The 13,453-nt window shown below is 41.5% G+C and overlaps 6 protein-coding genes across 6 annotated transcripts in view; 3 read left to right on the forward strand and 3 right to left on the reverse strand.

Moving 5' to 3' along the window:
- Window positions 1-13,453, forward strand: part of LOC138125815 (uncharacterized) — a 53,596-nt gene that overhangs the window by 7,035 nt on the left and 33,108 nt on the right. The gene's annotated exons all lie outside the window — the stretch shown is intronic.
- Idh3b (isocitrate dehydrogenase [NAD] subunit beta, mitochondrial) lies at window positions 968-2,798 on the forward strand. Its single transcript, XM_069041327.1, has 4 exons — window positions 968-1,240; window positions 1,302-1,361; window positions 1,409-2,206; window positions 2,381-2,798. The coding sequence occupies exons 1-4, from the start codon at window positions 1,199-1,201 to the stop codon at window positions 2,624-2,626; spliced, it is 1,146 nt and encodes a 381-aa protein (XP_068897428.1). The 5' UTR covers window positions 968-1,198; the 3' UTR covers window positions 2,627-2,798.
- LOC138125811 (uncharacterized) lies at window positions 3,024-4,161 on the forward strand. Its single transcript, XM_069041339.1, has 3 exons — window positions 3,024-3,226; window positions 3,282-3,429; window positions 3,510-4,161. The coding sequence occupies exons 1-3, from the start codon at window positions 3,037-3,039 to the stop codon at window positions 4,003-4,005; spliced, it is 834 nt and encodes a 277-aa protein (XP_068897440.1). The 5' UTR covers window positions 3,024-3,036; the 3' UTR covers window positions 4,006-4,161.
- On the reverse strand, window positions 4,802-6,585 carry LOC138125799 (putative odorant receptor 85d). The gene is made up of 5 exons (XM_069041328.1): window positions 6,426-6,585; window positions 5,709-6,379; window positions 5,566-5,658; window positions 5,364-5,519; window positions 4,802-5,316 (listed from the first exon to the last, which is right to left on the reverse strand). The coding sequence occupies exons 1-5, from the start codon at window positions 6,583-6,585 to the stop codon at window positions 5,263-5,265; spliced, it is 1,134 nt and encodes a 377-aa protein (XP_068897429.1). The 3' UTR covers window positions 4,802-5,262.
- LOC138126617 (putative odorant receptor 85d) lies at window positions 8,041-9,383 on the reverse strand. The gene is made up of 5 exons (XM_069042409.1): window positions 9,203-9,383; window positions 8,586-9,156; window positions 8,346-8,538; window positions 8,142-8,297; window positions 8,041-8,094 (listed from the first exon to the last, which is right to left on the reverse strand). Exons 1-5 carry the CDS (start codon window positions 9,381-9,383, stop codon window positions 8,041-8,043), a joined length of 1,155 nt encoding a protein of 384 aa, XP_068898510.1.
- Window positions 10,095-11,695, reverse strand: LOC138125802 (odorant receptor 85c-like). Its single transcript, XM_069041330.1, has 5 exons — window positions 10,924-11,695; window positions 10,775-10,874; window positions 10,642-10,728; window positions 10,433-10,588; window positions 10,095-10,382 (listed from the first exon to the last, which is right to left on the reverse strand). The coding sequence occupies exons 1-5, from the start codon at window positions 11,628-11,630 to the stop codon at window positions 10,341-10,343; spliced, it is 1,092 nt and encodes a 363-aa protein (XP_068897431.1). The 5' UTR covers window positions 11,631-11,695; the 3' UTR covers window positions 10,095-10,340.

Here is a 13,453-nt window from a genome sequence, read left to right on the forward strand (position 1 = left end):
AAAATACTGAAGAGATAATTAATTTCTTCAGCTGGGCAAAACACCAAAAGCTCATCAACAAAAGGTGTTGAACGAATGACCTTGAAATTGACAAGAATCGCATTCTGCGTCGTCAAACGCATACATTGTATAACAGCCGTCAAAGTAGATTACACAACAATTATTGTTTGTGTACAAGTGTGTTTAATTTATGTATTACTTAATTGAAAACATTCTGCATAACTAATTGTAACGCTTTTCGCCTTGTTTGTATGCAACCACTTAAACACACATTGATGGCAAGCGCAAACCACGGATGATACGGATGTCCCACTCTTTACTTGAAATAAAAACTGCGTTTGCGACGCCATCTATTTTTAGTCCCGAGAAATAATTAGTTAGGAAACACACCGAACCCTGTAGGTACCTTTTTCGAATAAAAGTAAAATTTTAAGTTCAATTTACTAATTATTACCACATAAATCTTGATACTTAATAACTAATCCTTAAAAAAATCTTATGATCTTAAGGCATATATACCTATATTCCTTATAAAATCATAAGAATTATTTTTCTAACGATTAATTATAAAGTACCAAGGTTCATGTGGTAATAATGTAGCAACAATGTGTATTAGGACTATTAACTAACAACGCCTATGATTTTTGAAATAATGATTATTACAAACACTGTTTTAATATAGTAGTGTTAATATTATAATAAAATTACACAAATAATGGCGACTGGCTATTTATCACGGACGTTGGACATCTAGGCGTGGGACGCATAACCCGTGCGCATGACCCTTGAGCCAGCTTTTGTTCGCTGAACCAAAACTGCAAGGCCAAACTGTATCTTGACTAAACAATACGTAAGTTTCGTGGACTAGGTATAGATGGAGCTTGCGTCAATTAATGTTCAAGGTCATGTATCTCAGTTATACCCCCCTGGCGCAAACAATTTTCTATGAACGACTTAACACTACATTCGTAATTTTAACACATTTACAGATTTGCTTCTTTTATAATTCTGCAATCTAATTTAGCTCGTGTGTAGTGAAATAAATCGAAATTGCAATAATACGATTTTTTGACATTGACCGCTTTGACCTCATTGTGCCGCTGGACGGCGCTGTTGTCTCAATGAACATAACCTCAAAATCACCGATCTAAAATTATCAAGAACTATTGAATAACAGCCCAGTTCCACCAACTAAACAATGTCTCTCATTTCAAGAAATATCTCGAAAATTTTAGTTCAAGTGAGTCTTTCATGATGCACCCTTTATTAATCGAAATCCGGTGATCACATGATTCTTCCAGGCCACACAAACCGCAACAGTCCGGAGCCTCCACACTTCCTTACCCTCATTGGCGGACACCGTAAGTAGGACCTTTGACCCGCGCCTTTCGTCTAATATAAAATTTAGGGCATCGCTGAGCGCCCCGACACACGGATAAAATGCACTTTGATACCGGGAGACGGTGTGGGCCCCGAACTGGTCTACTCGGTGCAAGAAGTTTTCAAATCAGCCTCGATACCCGTCGACTTCGAGTCGTACTTCTTCTCTGAGGTGAACCCCACACTGAGCGCCCCCTTGGAAGATGTGGCCAGATCCATCACGAAAAACCGCGTTTGTCTCAAGGGCATCCTCGCCACCCCCGACTACAGCCACACCGGGGAGCTCCAAACCCTCAACATGAAACTGCGCAACGCGCTTGACTTGTACGCGAACGTGGTGCACGTGAAGTCGCTCCCGGGGGTGAAGAGCCGACACGAAGGAATCGACTGCGTCATTATTCGCGAACAGACCGAAGGGGAGTACTCGGCGCTGGAGCACGAGGGGGTGAAAGGCGTCGTCGAATGTTTGAAGATCGTGACGGCGACGAAGTCGCAGAGGATCGCCAAGTTCGCCTTCGATTACGCCACCAAAAACAACAGGAAGAAGGTGACGGCGGTGCACAAGGCCAACATCATGAAGCTGGGGGACGGCTTGTTCTTGCGGAGCTGCGAGGAGATCGCCAAGTTGTACCCCAAGATCGAGTTCGAGAAGATGATCGTCGACAATTGCACCATGCAGATGGTGTCCAAGCCCCAGCAGTTCGATGTGATGGTCACCCCCAATCTGTACGGGAACATAGTCGACAATCTGGCGTCGGGGCTCGTGGGGGGCGCCGGGGTGGTCGCCGGGGCCTCCTACTCCGCCAACTGCGTCGTTTTCGAACCAGTGAGTGGGCCCCGATTTTTTGTAATCTCAGATTTTCGTATTGTAATCTCAGATTTTGTATTGTAATTTGTAATCTCAAATTTTTCTATTGTAATATCAGATTTTCGTATTGTAATCTCAGATTTTCTAGTGTAATCTCAGAATTGAAATTTCATTGCATTTTCTTGTCCTTAGGGAGCGCGCCACACCTACTCCGAAGCCGTCGGCAAGAACGTGGCCAACCCCACCGCCATGCTCCTCTGCTCTGCCAAATTGTTGAGGCACGTCAATCTTCCCGTTTACGGAGACATGATCAGGAACGCGGTGGATCAAGTGTTGAAAGATGGAAAAGTACGAACCAAAGACATTGGAGGACAGTCGAGCACCCAAGAATTCACATACGCAATTATTCACAATTTAAAAATCCCCCCTAGGCAATAAATTTTTATAGTTTCTTTTTTAATTTATTTTAGCAGTTTGCGAATGTATATTGTAAATAAATAGGCTCTAAATGCAGTGATCATTCTAGTACTCAATATTTATTGTAAATGACGATCTATTTGTAAGTAGGAAAATGCGAAACGTGTTCTGCTTGAATAAAATATGAGAGTAAGATGTAGTTTTTGTTGTGATGCTTGAGGTGTGGTGAAAGTTGTTAAGGGATGAGAATATAAAATGATTGACGGAAGTGGTCTAGATCTTGATGTGATTAGGTGAGGAGGACCGAGGTCTAAACAGATCTGTCAAAAATACGACTGCTCTTGGGAGGATGAGGCTATCCTGTTGGTCGGGTTTGCGGCCCCTCCAACTGCCACGCCACTGGCGGCCACTGCGCGTCCGTCAACGAATCAATGCCCGTTGCGTCGCCGTCAGTCGTTTTGCCGCTACGTGCCGCCATGGAGCTGGTCACGTTGGAGGACATTTTGATCGAGGCGGTGAGGCTCAGGCCCTCCATCTACGACAAAACTGCGGCCGTGTACAAGAACAACAAGGTGCGGGAGCAAGAATGGAAGGAAGTCGCACAAGCGGTGGACATGCAAGGTGAGTCCGTGAAATGACGGTGAGGCGCATAGGCAACCAACACGTCGCGTTACAGACGTCGAGGCTGTCAAGAAGCGGTGGCGTTCGCTGCGCGACTCCTTCATCAAAATCCAGCGCTCGCTCAGGCACAACCCCAGGCAGATTATCAAGTGGCTTTACTACAAGAGGATGAAGTTCCTTGTGCCGCACATCGAGACCAAAGAGTGAGTCAGAAAGACAAAATGAAACAATTATTATTAAGTATTATTATTATTTTTGGGACGGATCTTTTTTTTTCCTTCAGACTCGGCCCCGGAAGCGACGCGTCGGCGAAGACTTTCCCAGACGAGACCACCCAGGAGACTGTCCAGGCTGACAGCGAGTCCGAGAGTGGCGGCAACCGCGACGACCACCGCTGCAGCTCCGACGATGTCCCTCCCCCAGACACCAAAAGCGACTTCAAGAAGAGCAAGAGGGCGACTGACGAAGATTCGATGACAGCGAAAGACGTGGACCCGTTGCTACCCACAATCAAAGACGTGGATCCGCAACGCAGGTTCCTCGCCGGGGCCATGAGGAAGCGCAAACGGAAGGCGATGCCGAAGGAGTTTGCGCAGCTCAGCTCCAAACATTCCGATCCCGACGAGCAGTTCTTGTTGAGCTGTCTGCCGGCGCTCAAGAGGATGACGCCGAGGGAGAACGCCACAGCGAGGATGCGGATCCAGCAGATTCTGTTCGAGGTCGAGTTCAGCACTAGTCAAGAGCAGCAGTTCTTGACCAAGGAAGAGGACATCGACTGAGCTGCGATTGTGATACCTTTGAGATTTTTTGTTCAAATGTTGACAATTGTGACGGTAAAACACAATGCACGTTGTTATTTATTGAATATTTTTGTACTGTTTGACTTGATTAAAATAAAACATGGGGGCAAACCTAAAACTTCCGAAAGACCAAAATCCCCCAAACATTTTTTTTTTGGAAAATTTGTCAGTGGCAAAATTGTCAAAATATTTTTGTCAGCTCGAGGACACATTATTGTTATTATTGCTATTCCTAGTACTGCAACAATAACAACAAACAAAATGAACGTCAAACGGAAGATTTTTTCATTACTGTCATTTCAAGGACGAATCGTTCCTCTTAATTCAACGTTTTATACTCATAAGTTTGGCAAACGAAGAGAATATCGGATAATTTACAAAAATGACAATTTGATTTTGATTTGTTCCAAGTTATGGTGGTATTGCATCAGAGAAATATAAAAATCCCTAAAAAATACTAGTTGTAAAAACAAAAACAAAAAAATCGCATTACTGTTAAATTACGAACAGGACAAAATGATAAGACAGAAAAGCAAAAACATCTGATAACAATAAACTCTTCCTCGTGCCTTTAAGACACAGTTGTCTGCCGCAAGACCAAATGAAATCCTTTTCCACCAAAAACAATTTGCATTTATTTTAATAAAATATTGAAAATCTGTGCAGTTGGTGGGGTTTCTAGAATTGATTTAATTACGAAAACAGGAGTGCAGAAAATGCAATTACAGAATACATTCGAGTACGGAGTATCAGATTAATTTAATTAATTTTTTTCAACTGCCCTCCTAACTGCTCTAAAGCAAAAAATAGCAGATAACCAACCGTTGCCCTAAACAACACATTCAAAGTGACATTTCTTGAAAAATTTGTCAAAACTGTCAAAAGCAAATGCGAAATCATTTTTAATAGATTTGGAAGCTTTGGGGACGTCGTTTCAAACAATAAAATTTGGATGCAACTCGTTTCTGTGCAAATTGGACTTTTCTAATTGCCCTCGAGCCCTTAAAATCCTCGTTACGCTCGTATTTCAATCTGGCCTCTCGGGCAATTAGAAAAGCCCAATTTACACAGAACCTCGTTGCACAATAGTAGTTTATTTGACGAGTTTCGTTTTGATAAGTTGTGACATTTATCAAAATCCGTTCACATAGGAGAAAATTCTCAAATTCTGACAGTATCAAACAAAAAATAACTATTAATTAATTCTTTGCAAAAGAAGCGGTAATTCCTTTAAATTTAATCAGAAGTGGCGCTGAGCAGATTGATGTAGGAGTAGGCAGTTTGGAGAACCTGAAACAGCGCAAATCAAAGAGTGAAACACCGAAGAATAGCAATACCGTCAGAATCAAGAGAAGCGAGAGATTAGTGAAAGGTCCGGCGTCTATCAAAATCGGTTTTTGTGCCCTCATCAATATCACAGAAATATTCTTCTGGAATTTGACGTCATTGTCGTACCACTTGGAGTCGTAGATTGCTGCCGCAACCGACAGAGACTACAACACTAATTAACTCACCCAAAACAAACCAGACGAATTGTACCTCATCTATCAGGCGTTGTCCTCCGACGCAAGCGACAAACAACGACAAGAACCACCCACAAAACAACGCCATCGTGTTGACAGTGGACGTTCCCTTGAAATCAGGAAACAATAACATATTGCTCGACCAAACTAGCCACTTACCGCCATCAGAGTGTACCCGATGAAGCCGAAGAGAACCCCAACGAACAACGCAAAGATCGCGAGACTCATCTTGTAACTGACACTCATCTTGTTCGCGATGTTGTAGATGAAGACGTGGTACTGGACCCACTTGGCCAGCAGCTTCTGTCTCTTTCGAGGGTCCGGCTGCTCCACAACGTCGCCGATCAGCGTCTTGAGATGCTGGATCCGCACGAGGAGGTACTCCATGGTTTCCAGGAGCGCAAGAGCTGTGATCCCGGCGCTGCCGTAGCTCACCACGCAACAATACGCCTGCCACACAAACGTCATCTGCTTCCAAGGGAACATGTTCTGGTCCCAAGGAAGCCACATGGGCAACAGCAGTCCACACGGTTCATTCCGGCCGAATTGTTTGTTCGAGTCCCAGCAGCTCTGGATCGAAACGAGTGGCCACGCTATGAAAGCAAGAACGGCAAGGTACAAAATGACAACGAATAGCTTCACGTAACGGTCCAGTGTTTCGCGGCGCATCTCCAGACGCGGAGGTTTGCCGAAGAGCTCGAAATTTGACAAGTCGGAGACGATTTGGACGAACAGTTGGCGCGTCTGCATGACGAAGATGATGAAGCACAACACACCCAGCTGACTTGTGAAGTTTTGGACGTCCAGCAACACGTCTACGTCTTCTTTGTCTGCAAAAAAATGTTAAGGGGTGTTTTGGTAATGTGGTTTACCCACTCCAAAGGCCCACTATCGAGTGCAGCGCGGTTGCGAGTAGATGAAGAAATGCAGGGGACATGATCAGGTAAGCTCCAGTTGATGAGGATGATGGCGATCGAGGCCAGATGTAGACGTGGCTTAAGTACTTCAAAGTCCATCTCATTATAACGACACCCATTTTGCTGCAAGGGTGTCAGAGAAAAGTGCTACCTTATATAGTCGTGAAGAAGTGGGGAGGTGTGGAACAGGTGCAAGTTCTCACATTTCTACGATTTTTGCACCGGATAAGTGGAGATTCTCCTTTGAATATTTTAGAAAGAAAGAAACAAAGACATCGATAATTCGCGAATATTAGTGGATAGTGGGGCAAAGAAAATCAACGAAGAGTGAAAAACTGTCTTGTTTCGGAAGATGTTATTTGAGATAAAACGAGATTACGAAGAAGAAGCACTTTGGGGCGGTGTGGCCGGATTGCAGCATGGAATGCCATTTTGCGGCGGTTTTAAAATTGTACCTGAAAAGGTAGGAGCCGGTCAGTGTAATTAGATTGTTACACTGTATTAAAAATACAGATCGATACATACATTAAATTAAATAGTACAAACTTAAAAAAATGCTTACAATAACAATTACAAAAAAAGATTAAAATATTTAAAGGAATTTATAGAATAAATAAGAGTGTCTCATGATTTAATGATGTATGTTCAAAGAGTTTCTTATAAATTACTCATTACTATGTAATATTGGTAGACATAAAAACACAATTGATCTAGGATCTCTTACTCTTAGGGTCAAAGAGTTAATTTTAAAAACTGACAATTTTTATTTTGAGTGACAGTTCACAAGTCTGATACACAATGAGCAAATTTTGAATGTCCCAGATTTTCATGTCCACCGATAGTACCAATGACAGAATTTACTTCAATTTTCCCCAATAGGGATAATCTAAAGTCCAATTTTTACCCTTTTGCGATGACGTCATTATCTAGTAACTTTACGTATGTTTGAGCTAGGATCAGAAACAAATTTGAATTGATCATAAATAACAATAAATGTGTCAAATTTGTTGACAATTGCTTCGAAAGGTTATGTTTGTAATCAATGTAATAAGTGAAAGAAATTAAAAATTGTCAAATTGACAAGAGCATAAAATAACCTCAAAGTGACCATCAATAAATAAAGGGGCTTTTTTTTTTTGGTTTTTTTCTGTTTGTGTCGTTTCAATAAAGAGAAAGCGAGGAAGGAAATCGTGACGTCACCTCAAAAGGGTAAAAATTGGACTATACTATTATCTTTTTACCGAAACACTACCATCGCCGCAATCCGGCCCTGCCCATTTGGGGTTAGGGTCGAGTGAGAATAAGTAATTCTGGAAAAATTTCAAATGTCAGTTTTAAATTGTCAAAAGAGAATTAATGGAAATGTTTCTTCCTCTTACGTTAGTTAATAGATATTATTAATTATTGTAAAAGCGTATTTTTAAGACAAGATGAACAGTTGTCTATGGATTAAAAATAATTGTTGACAACAAAAGTTTCTTGGGGCCAGATGAGAATAAGTATTTTTGAACAGTTTATTTGTGAACGTCAAAATTTGTACTTTTAAAATCAGTGCAGTTCTATTGTGCAAGTTTTTACTTGGAGGAGGCCTTCAAGAGGGTCAAATAAGAATAAGCAGTTTTGAAAATCTGCAAAATGTCAAATTAAAACACTTCCCGGACAAATTTTGTCTTACCGTTAAGATAAAGACGTTGGAGATTTCGGCAAAGGGTCCCGCATGAATCCTGATGGGTTGTTGGGCCCTTTGTATGATCGTGATCATCTCCCTCTGGAACTTGTAGTCCCTGTCGAACCAGTTGCTGTTGTAGACTTCTTCCCCGATAGAGATCGACTGAAGAAATGTTGTAAGTACAAGAAGAGCGCTTTGTTAGACAAGTACCCCATCGTAGAGGCGCTGTGCTGACAAACTTGAAAAAATCGCGGCACCAACCCACACTACGAACAAAGAGATGGTCTTGATGGACATCCCCACTGTCAAAATGCTGAAACCCATGATACCGAAGAGGACGCCAGAGAAGAGGACGTGGACGAAGAGGCTTCTCTGGTAGACTCCGTCCACTTCTTTGGCAAGCCTGGAAGACTAGAGTAGACTAGATCGGAGCAGTGATCGGAGCAGTACTCGAAGATGTCGATGTGGTACTCCATACACCTGGCGATTTGTTGGCGCCGCGACTCGTCGTCTTCAGTATCGATGGCGTCCTTGATCATCGATTTGAGATGCCAAATCCGGATCAAGACGTGCTCCATGCTCGCTACGATCAAATATGAGATGGCAGCCGACCCTTCGTACGTCCAGTATATGGAATAAGTCTGCCAAATATAGAAGAGGTACTTGTTGGGGAACTTGGAGATGTCGAAAGGCATCCAAGACGCGGTCACCAATCCGCAGATGTCTTCAAAATGCCTCGCCGCGTTCTGCCTCTCGCAGATGTGCCTCGTCAAGATGGGTTCCGAGAAGTACGCAATAACAACAATGTTGAGTCCCGTCTTGTAGGCCATCGCCAAGTACTTGAGCTTGACCGAGTGGTTGTCGAACTCTGGAGGCTTCCCGAAGTTGTCGAAATTCGAAAGCCTGACGTAGAGACGCGCGGCTTTTCTCTGCAGAGGGACGTAAACCACGATGTAGTAGTAGACTCCTATCTGTGCGGTCACAGTGATCAAGTCTTCGGCGACGTGGTAGAACGACCTGTCTGGATTACTTGTCCTGATCGAGTGTGTGACACTTTCAAAACTTACGCGGTATTGACACCAAAGACAAGTGCAAGATGCTTCCGGTGAGGTTGACCAAAGTGGACACCAGCACCACCAGGAATTTCACGTAGTAGGATTTCGGTGGGTCGAGTTCTTCGTCTCTGCTGGGCCAGATGTAGCAGAACCGCATGAACTCGAGAGTGGACCGCATCACGGTGATACTCATCGTGACGAGAGTAATGGAAGTAGAATCAAGACGGCGCAACTCTTATATGTAGGCAAGAATCTTGTGATTATTTGATGACGTGAATATTTAATGAGGAAATCAGTGTTCTCCGGTGTAGTGTATTAATAAGTGGCGACATATGTTGCGCTCGCACAACCAAATACTTGATGAAGTGGCGATATTTTATTCAAAAGGGTCAATACGGACCAGGGGAGTTTCTTAATCTGAAACAAAAATGGAGATTTGGTTGGTTGAAATTGGAGACTGGACGTCCAGAAATGAAGAAAGAAAAGCACAAGATGTTCGGATCATCAGGAAGAGTAGATCTTTTCTCAAGGAGAGGCTGGTTCTGCGAAAGCAAGATTTGGTGAACTGGTTTGTCTGGAATGGAAGAAACCAACCAAGGGCATCAGAATTTGAGTGGCAAAACACGTCATAAAAATTGAAATGATATAGTCGACGTAGTGTATGATGGCTTCTACGTCATACTGGAAAGAAGAGTGTTAAGAGTGTCGTGGGAGTCTATTGTGTGTCTTGTTACTCCAGCAATGTCGCTCTCTAAGCATCCACTTCTTCTTACTACAAGTGTAGAAGGTTGACGATGTCGAAATGGTCTTTGGAATAGGAAGGAGTTCGTGGGATTGTAATAGTTTAGTAAGGCAAAGAAAGAAGAAGAGTTCAGAAGAAATCTATATATTTGCGGTTCTAATGGTGTACAAGCGTGTTTCAAAAAATCACTACAAAAAGATGAGGCTTCAGAACAACTTGTTCTTCCTTTGGTTGGATAAAACAAGTCTGGTTATCTAGTGTGTGATCTAAAATTTTTGGTTGCCTCTACTGTTTTACGTGATGAAGATTTCTGTGGAGCGTTGGAGTAATTAATAATTTTGCTACTCTGAAAATTACTTTTCGTTCACATATCTTCATTGCTCTGTGAGATCTTCAACCATTGCTGATTCAGTTCAGAAGCGTCAAAACAGAATAAGACAATTTCATTATCTGCAAGAGTCACATTTTAATTATCAACACAAAAAGAGAGGTAAACGTACAGATACAAAGAGTGAAAAGCACAAGATGTTCAAGGGTCCGGCTTTGATGCACAACTCTCTTTGACTTCGCACCATCACGAGGACCAAGTCTTTGCGTAAAGAGGGAGTCGCTCGAATCCACTGAGAGTCATAAGCGGCTTCCGACACTGATAAACTCTAGAAAATAATTCTTAAGAGAACTGGGTGGAGATTAAATGGAACAAAATAACCGAAGAGATTAAAATTTGTCCGCCTAGACAAGTCACGAAAATTGACAGAGTCCAACCGAGAAAATGTAGAATTGCTTGGACGTTGTGCTGGAAAGTAGACTGTTAAGATGTCACAAAAGTTGTGTTTTCTTACGTTAACAATATCGCTCTCTAGACTACCACAAGCCAGAGTCGCTGTAACAATGTGGGCAAAAGTGATTGAACTGAAACCGTCATTCATCAGCTCGGTCAGGCTAAAATTGACTAGTGGTGAAATCTTGAAGGACAACAATATTTATTGACCTGATAATATTTTGGTGGTAGTTGATACACTTGTTCAAGCATTTTCGATTGGTCCTAGTATCTCGATCGAAGCAAGTCAAGAGCATCAACTTCAAATGGTCGATTCTCAGTTTGATGTTTAGAGAAATTTCAAGAATTTGTACACAAATCAACAGAATACTGTTCGTAAAGATCAGACCATAAACCAGAGTGAAGTCTAGTGTCAGCAGAAGGGGTGAGATGGAGTCTCCATTCCAAGGCTTCCAAAGGGGTACGATCAATCCGCAAATCTCGAACGACCCTCTTTCTCTTTGGCAATCGGGGATTCCATACAATTTGATACATTTGTAAACAATCCCCGCCAGGAGGCAGTAGCAAATGGAAATCTTCGAATAAAACTCCATTTTTGTGTTGAGTTGGTCGAATCCTGGCGGCTTTCCGAAGTCTTCAAAATCGGAAAGTCTTCGCATCAACTGGGCAACTCTCTTGTGGTTGAGCGCGTACAGAGTCATCACTGACAAGAACCCGCTGTACGACAAGATCAAGCCGACGTTTTCGCTCGGGTTTTGCGAGTCTAAAACACCAACAAACAGTTCTTGCATGGGGATAGACTGACCTGTACATTTGATCCGATACTGGGTGTTGATAACAGTCGGCACTAAGAATACGAAAAGCGACAAGACTAGCACAAATGCTAGTTTAAGGTAAAACCATTTTGGTGGATTCATCTCTTGGTGTGTCGCGGGCCAAATGTAGCACTGTCGCAGACAGAAGCGAGTCCACTTTCCGATGATCATTTTGTTGGAAGTCATTTTCAAACTGACTCGCAAAGACTGCGATGGCGTAATTTATAGCGAATGGGATTGGTTTGAAATTTGCGGAGATTAAAGGAATCAATCGGAGATAAATTGATAATGGGAAGCGATCAAAAGACAGGTAAAAAATTGAGGAAAAATTAAAGGTCGTGTGTTATGAAAAATGAGTCTAATGGTTGCAATATTTAATTCAAGAAGGTTTGACAATTTGCAAAACTAGAATTTAATAGGTTCAAATTGAAGAGTAGATTTAGAAAAAAGGAGAGAAAAGAAGCACGAGATGTTGAAGGGTCCGGCTGTGGTAGGGAGACATTTTGGCTTTGCACTACCGACAAAAGGAGATCTTCTGTCAAAAAGACATTGAAATACAGCATCAAGAGTAGCTTCTTCATCGTACTGGGGACTCGATTCTTCGTCTGTAATTCAGCAATTTAAGAAAATGAGTATCGATCAAATGTATAAGTGTTTCGTGAGAGAATCAATGATCTCCATTATGTTGTGTGACTAATAAATAATATTTTTTATCTTACAGGTGGAGTTTTTGAGCATTGACCATTGTTTTCGGTGACAAAAGTCAAATTTTAATCACAACTGAAATAAAGTACTCACTAGTGAGTAAATTTGACAGCTGCCATTTAACTTGACATAAATTACTCACGAGTGACTGAATTTGACAGCTGTCATTTTACTTGAATGAAACTTCATTTCTTGGATTTTTTGCAGTAGTTGCACCTGTAAGATAAAACATCGTATATCACACGGGATCGAAATGCCATTATGAAACTCGTGAGAAGTGTCCCACTCGTGCGCAAGCGCACTCGTCGGTCAAAATTGTATAATGATGCATTTCTATCACTTATAATGCAGCGTGATCAACAATGACTGAGTCTTTTGGCAATGAAACAATTGAAAAGTACTGGTGTTTTTTGTCGCGTAATTCGCACTGACTGAATTTTTTAACTTGAGACGACATTAAAAACATTTTTGGTTATGCCGGTTACGTTTTTTTTTTTTTATTGTAATTTCCAAATTTGCCAAATTTCATTGTTACCAACAGACTCAGTCATTCTTGATCACACCGTATAATATGCTATAATTCAAGTGTACAAGGTTAATGATGCTAAAATTGTCTTTGGTATAGGAGTTCGTGAATCTATAATGAACGTTAAATACTTTAGTAAGGTAAAAAGAATCATTCTGAAGAAATCTATACAGGGTATTTCACGAGCGATAATGAACCCAACGGAATTGAAAATGCAACCCACAATACATTTGCAAAGTTTACTTGGATATTTATTTTTAAATAGCCACGTTAACTTTGGGAATGTATTGTGGGTTGCATTTTCAACTCTTCCGGGCTCATTATCACTCGTGAAATATTCTGCATTTGCAGCTCTAACGGCGTACAAATGTGTTTCAAAAAAACAGGTCAAAAAATGGACATTCAGAACATTCTTTTCTGTGGTTGCAACACAGAAGCGTTAAAGCATAGTAAGATTATTTCATTATTTTATGATTTAATAATAATCAACACGAAACGAATAGTGGACGTAAAGGTAGAAAGAGAGAAATGCACAAGATATTCAAAGGTCGGGCACAATCGTTTATGTTTTATATGTAGAAAATATTGTGCTTTTACGTCTTACGATAACGTTTTATTTTTACACGGATCGTTAATTTCAGACGTTTTATGTTATTGATGTTTTTATCGATTGTTGATTAAGTCAAGGACGAAT

Source organism: Tenebrio molitor, chromosome 3 (assembly GCF_963966145.1).
Source record: "Tenebrio molitor chromosome 3, icTenMoli1.1, whole genome shotgun sequence".
Classification (NCBI taxonomy): Eukaryota; Metazoa; Arthropoda; class Insecta; order Coleoptera; family Tenebrionidae; genus Tenebrio; species Tenebrio molitor.

What these genes read in the sequence shown, in the direction of transcription:
- LOC138125802 (XM_069041330.1), bottom strand. Translation starts at nt 11,630, where the DNA reads ATGAATCCACCAAAATGGTTTTACCTTAAACTAGCATTTGTGCTAGTC. An exon ending in TACCACCAAAATATTATCAG is followed by an intron (nt 10,875 to 10,923) that starts GTCAATAAATAT and finishes AGTCAATTTTAG; the next exon opens with CCTGACCGAGCTGATGAATG. An exon ending in TAGAGAGCGATATTGTTAAC is followed by an intron (nt 10,729 to 10,774) that starts GTAAGAAAACAC and finishes TCTACTTTCCAG; the next exon opens with CACAACGTCCAAGCAATTCT.
- LOC138125799 (XM_069041328.1), bottom strand. Translation starts at nt 6,585, where the DNA reads ATGGGTGTCGTTATAATGAGATGGACTTTGAAGTACTTAAGCCACGTC. An exon ending in CTCGATAGTGGGCCTTTGGA is followed by an intron (nt 6,380 to 6,425) that starts GTGGGTAAACCA and finishes ATTTTTTTGCAG; the next exon opens with ACAAAGAAGACGTAGACGTG. An exon ending in CGCTTCTCTTGATTCTGACG is followed by an intron (nt 5,317 to 5,363) that starts GTATTGCTATTC and finishes GCGCTGTTTCAG; the next exon opens with GTTCTCCAAACTGCCTACTC.
- LOC138125811 (XM_069041339.1), top strand. Translation starts at nt 3,037, where the DNA reads ATGCCCGTTGCGTCGCCGTCAGTCGTTTTGCCGCTACGTGCCGCCATG. An exon ending in ACAAGCGGTGGACATGCAAG is followed by an intron (nt 3,227 to 3,281) that starts GTGAGTCCGTGA and finishes GTCGCGTTACAG; the next exon opens with ACGTCGAGGCTGTCAAGAAG. An exon ending in CCGCACATCGAGACCAAAGA is followed by an intron (nt 3,430 to 3,509) that starts GTGAGTCAGAAA and finishes TTTTTCCTTCAG; the next exon opens with ACTCGGCCCCGGAAGCGACG.
- Idh3b (XM_069041327.1), top strand. Translation starts at nt 1,199, where the DNA reads ATGTCTCTCATTTCAAGAAATATCTCGAAAATTTTAGTTCAA. An exon ending in TCTCGAAAATTTTAGTTCAA is followed by an intron (nt 1,241 to 1,301) that starts GTGAGTCTTTCA and finishes TGATTCTTCCAG; the next exon opens with GCCACACAAACCGCAACAGT. An exon ending in TACCCTCATTGGCGGACACC is followed by an intron (nt 1,362 to 1,408) that starts GTAAGTAGGACC and finishes TATAAAATTTAG; the next exon opens with GGCATCGCTGAGCGCCCCGA.
- LOC138126617 (XM_069042409.1), bottom strand. Translation starts at nt 9,383, where the DNA reads ATGAGTATCACCGTGATGCGGTCCACTCTCGAGTTCATGCGGTTCTGC. An exon ending in GTCTTTGGTGTCAATACCGC is followed by an intron (nt 9,157 to 9,202) that starts GTAAGTTTTGAA and finishes CAAGTAATCCAG; the next exon opens with ACAGGTCGTTCTACCACGTC. An exon ending in CCAACGTCTTTATCTTAACG is followed by an intron (nt 8,095 to 8,141) that starts GTAAGACAAAAT and finishes GACATTTTGCAG; the next exon opens with ATTTTCAAAACTGCTTATTC.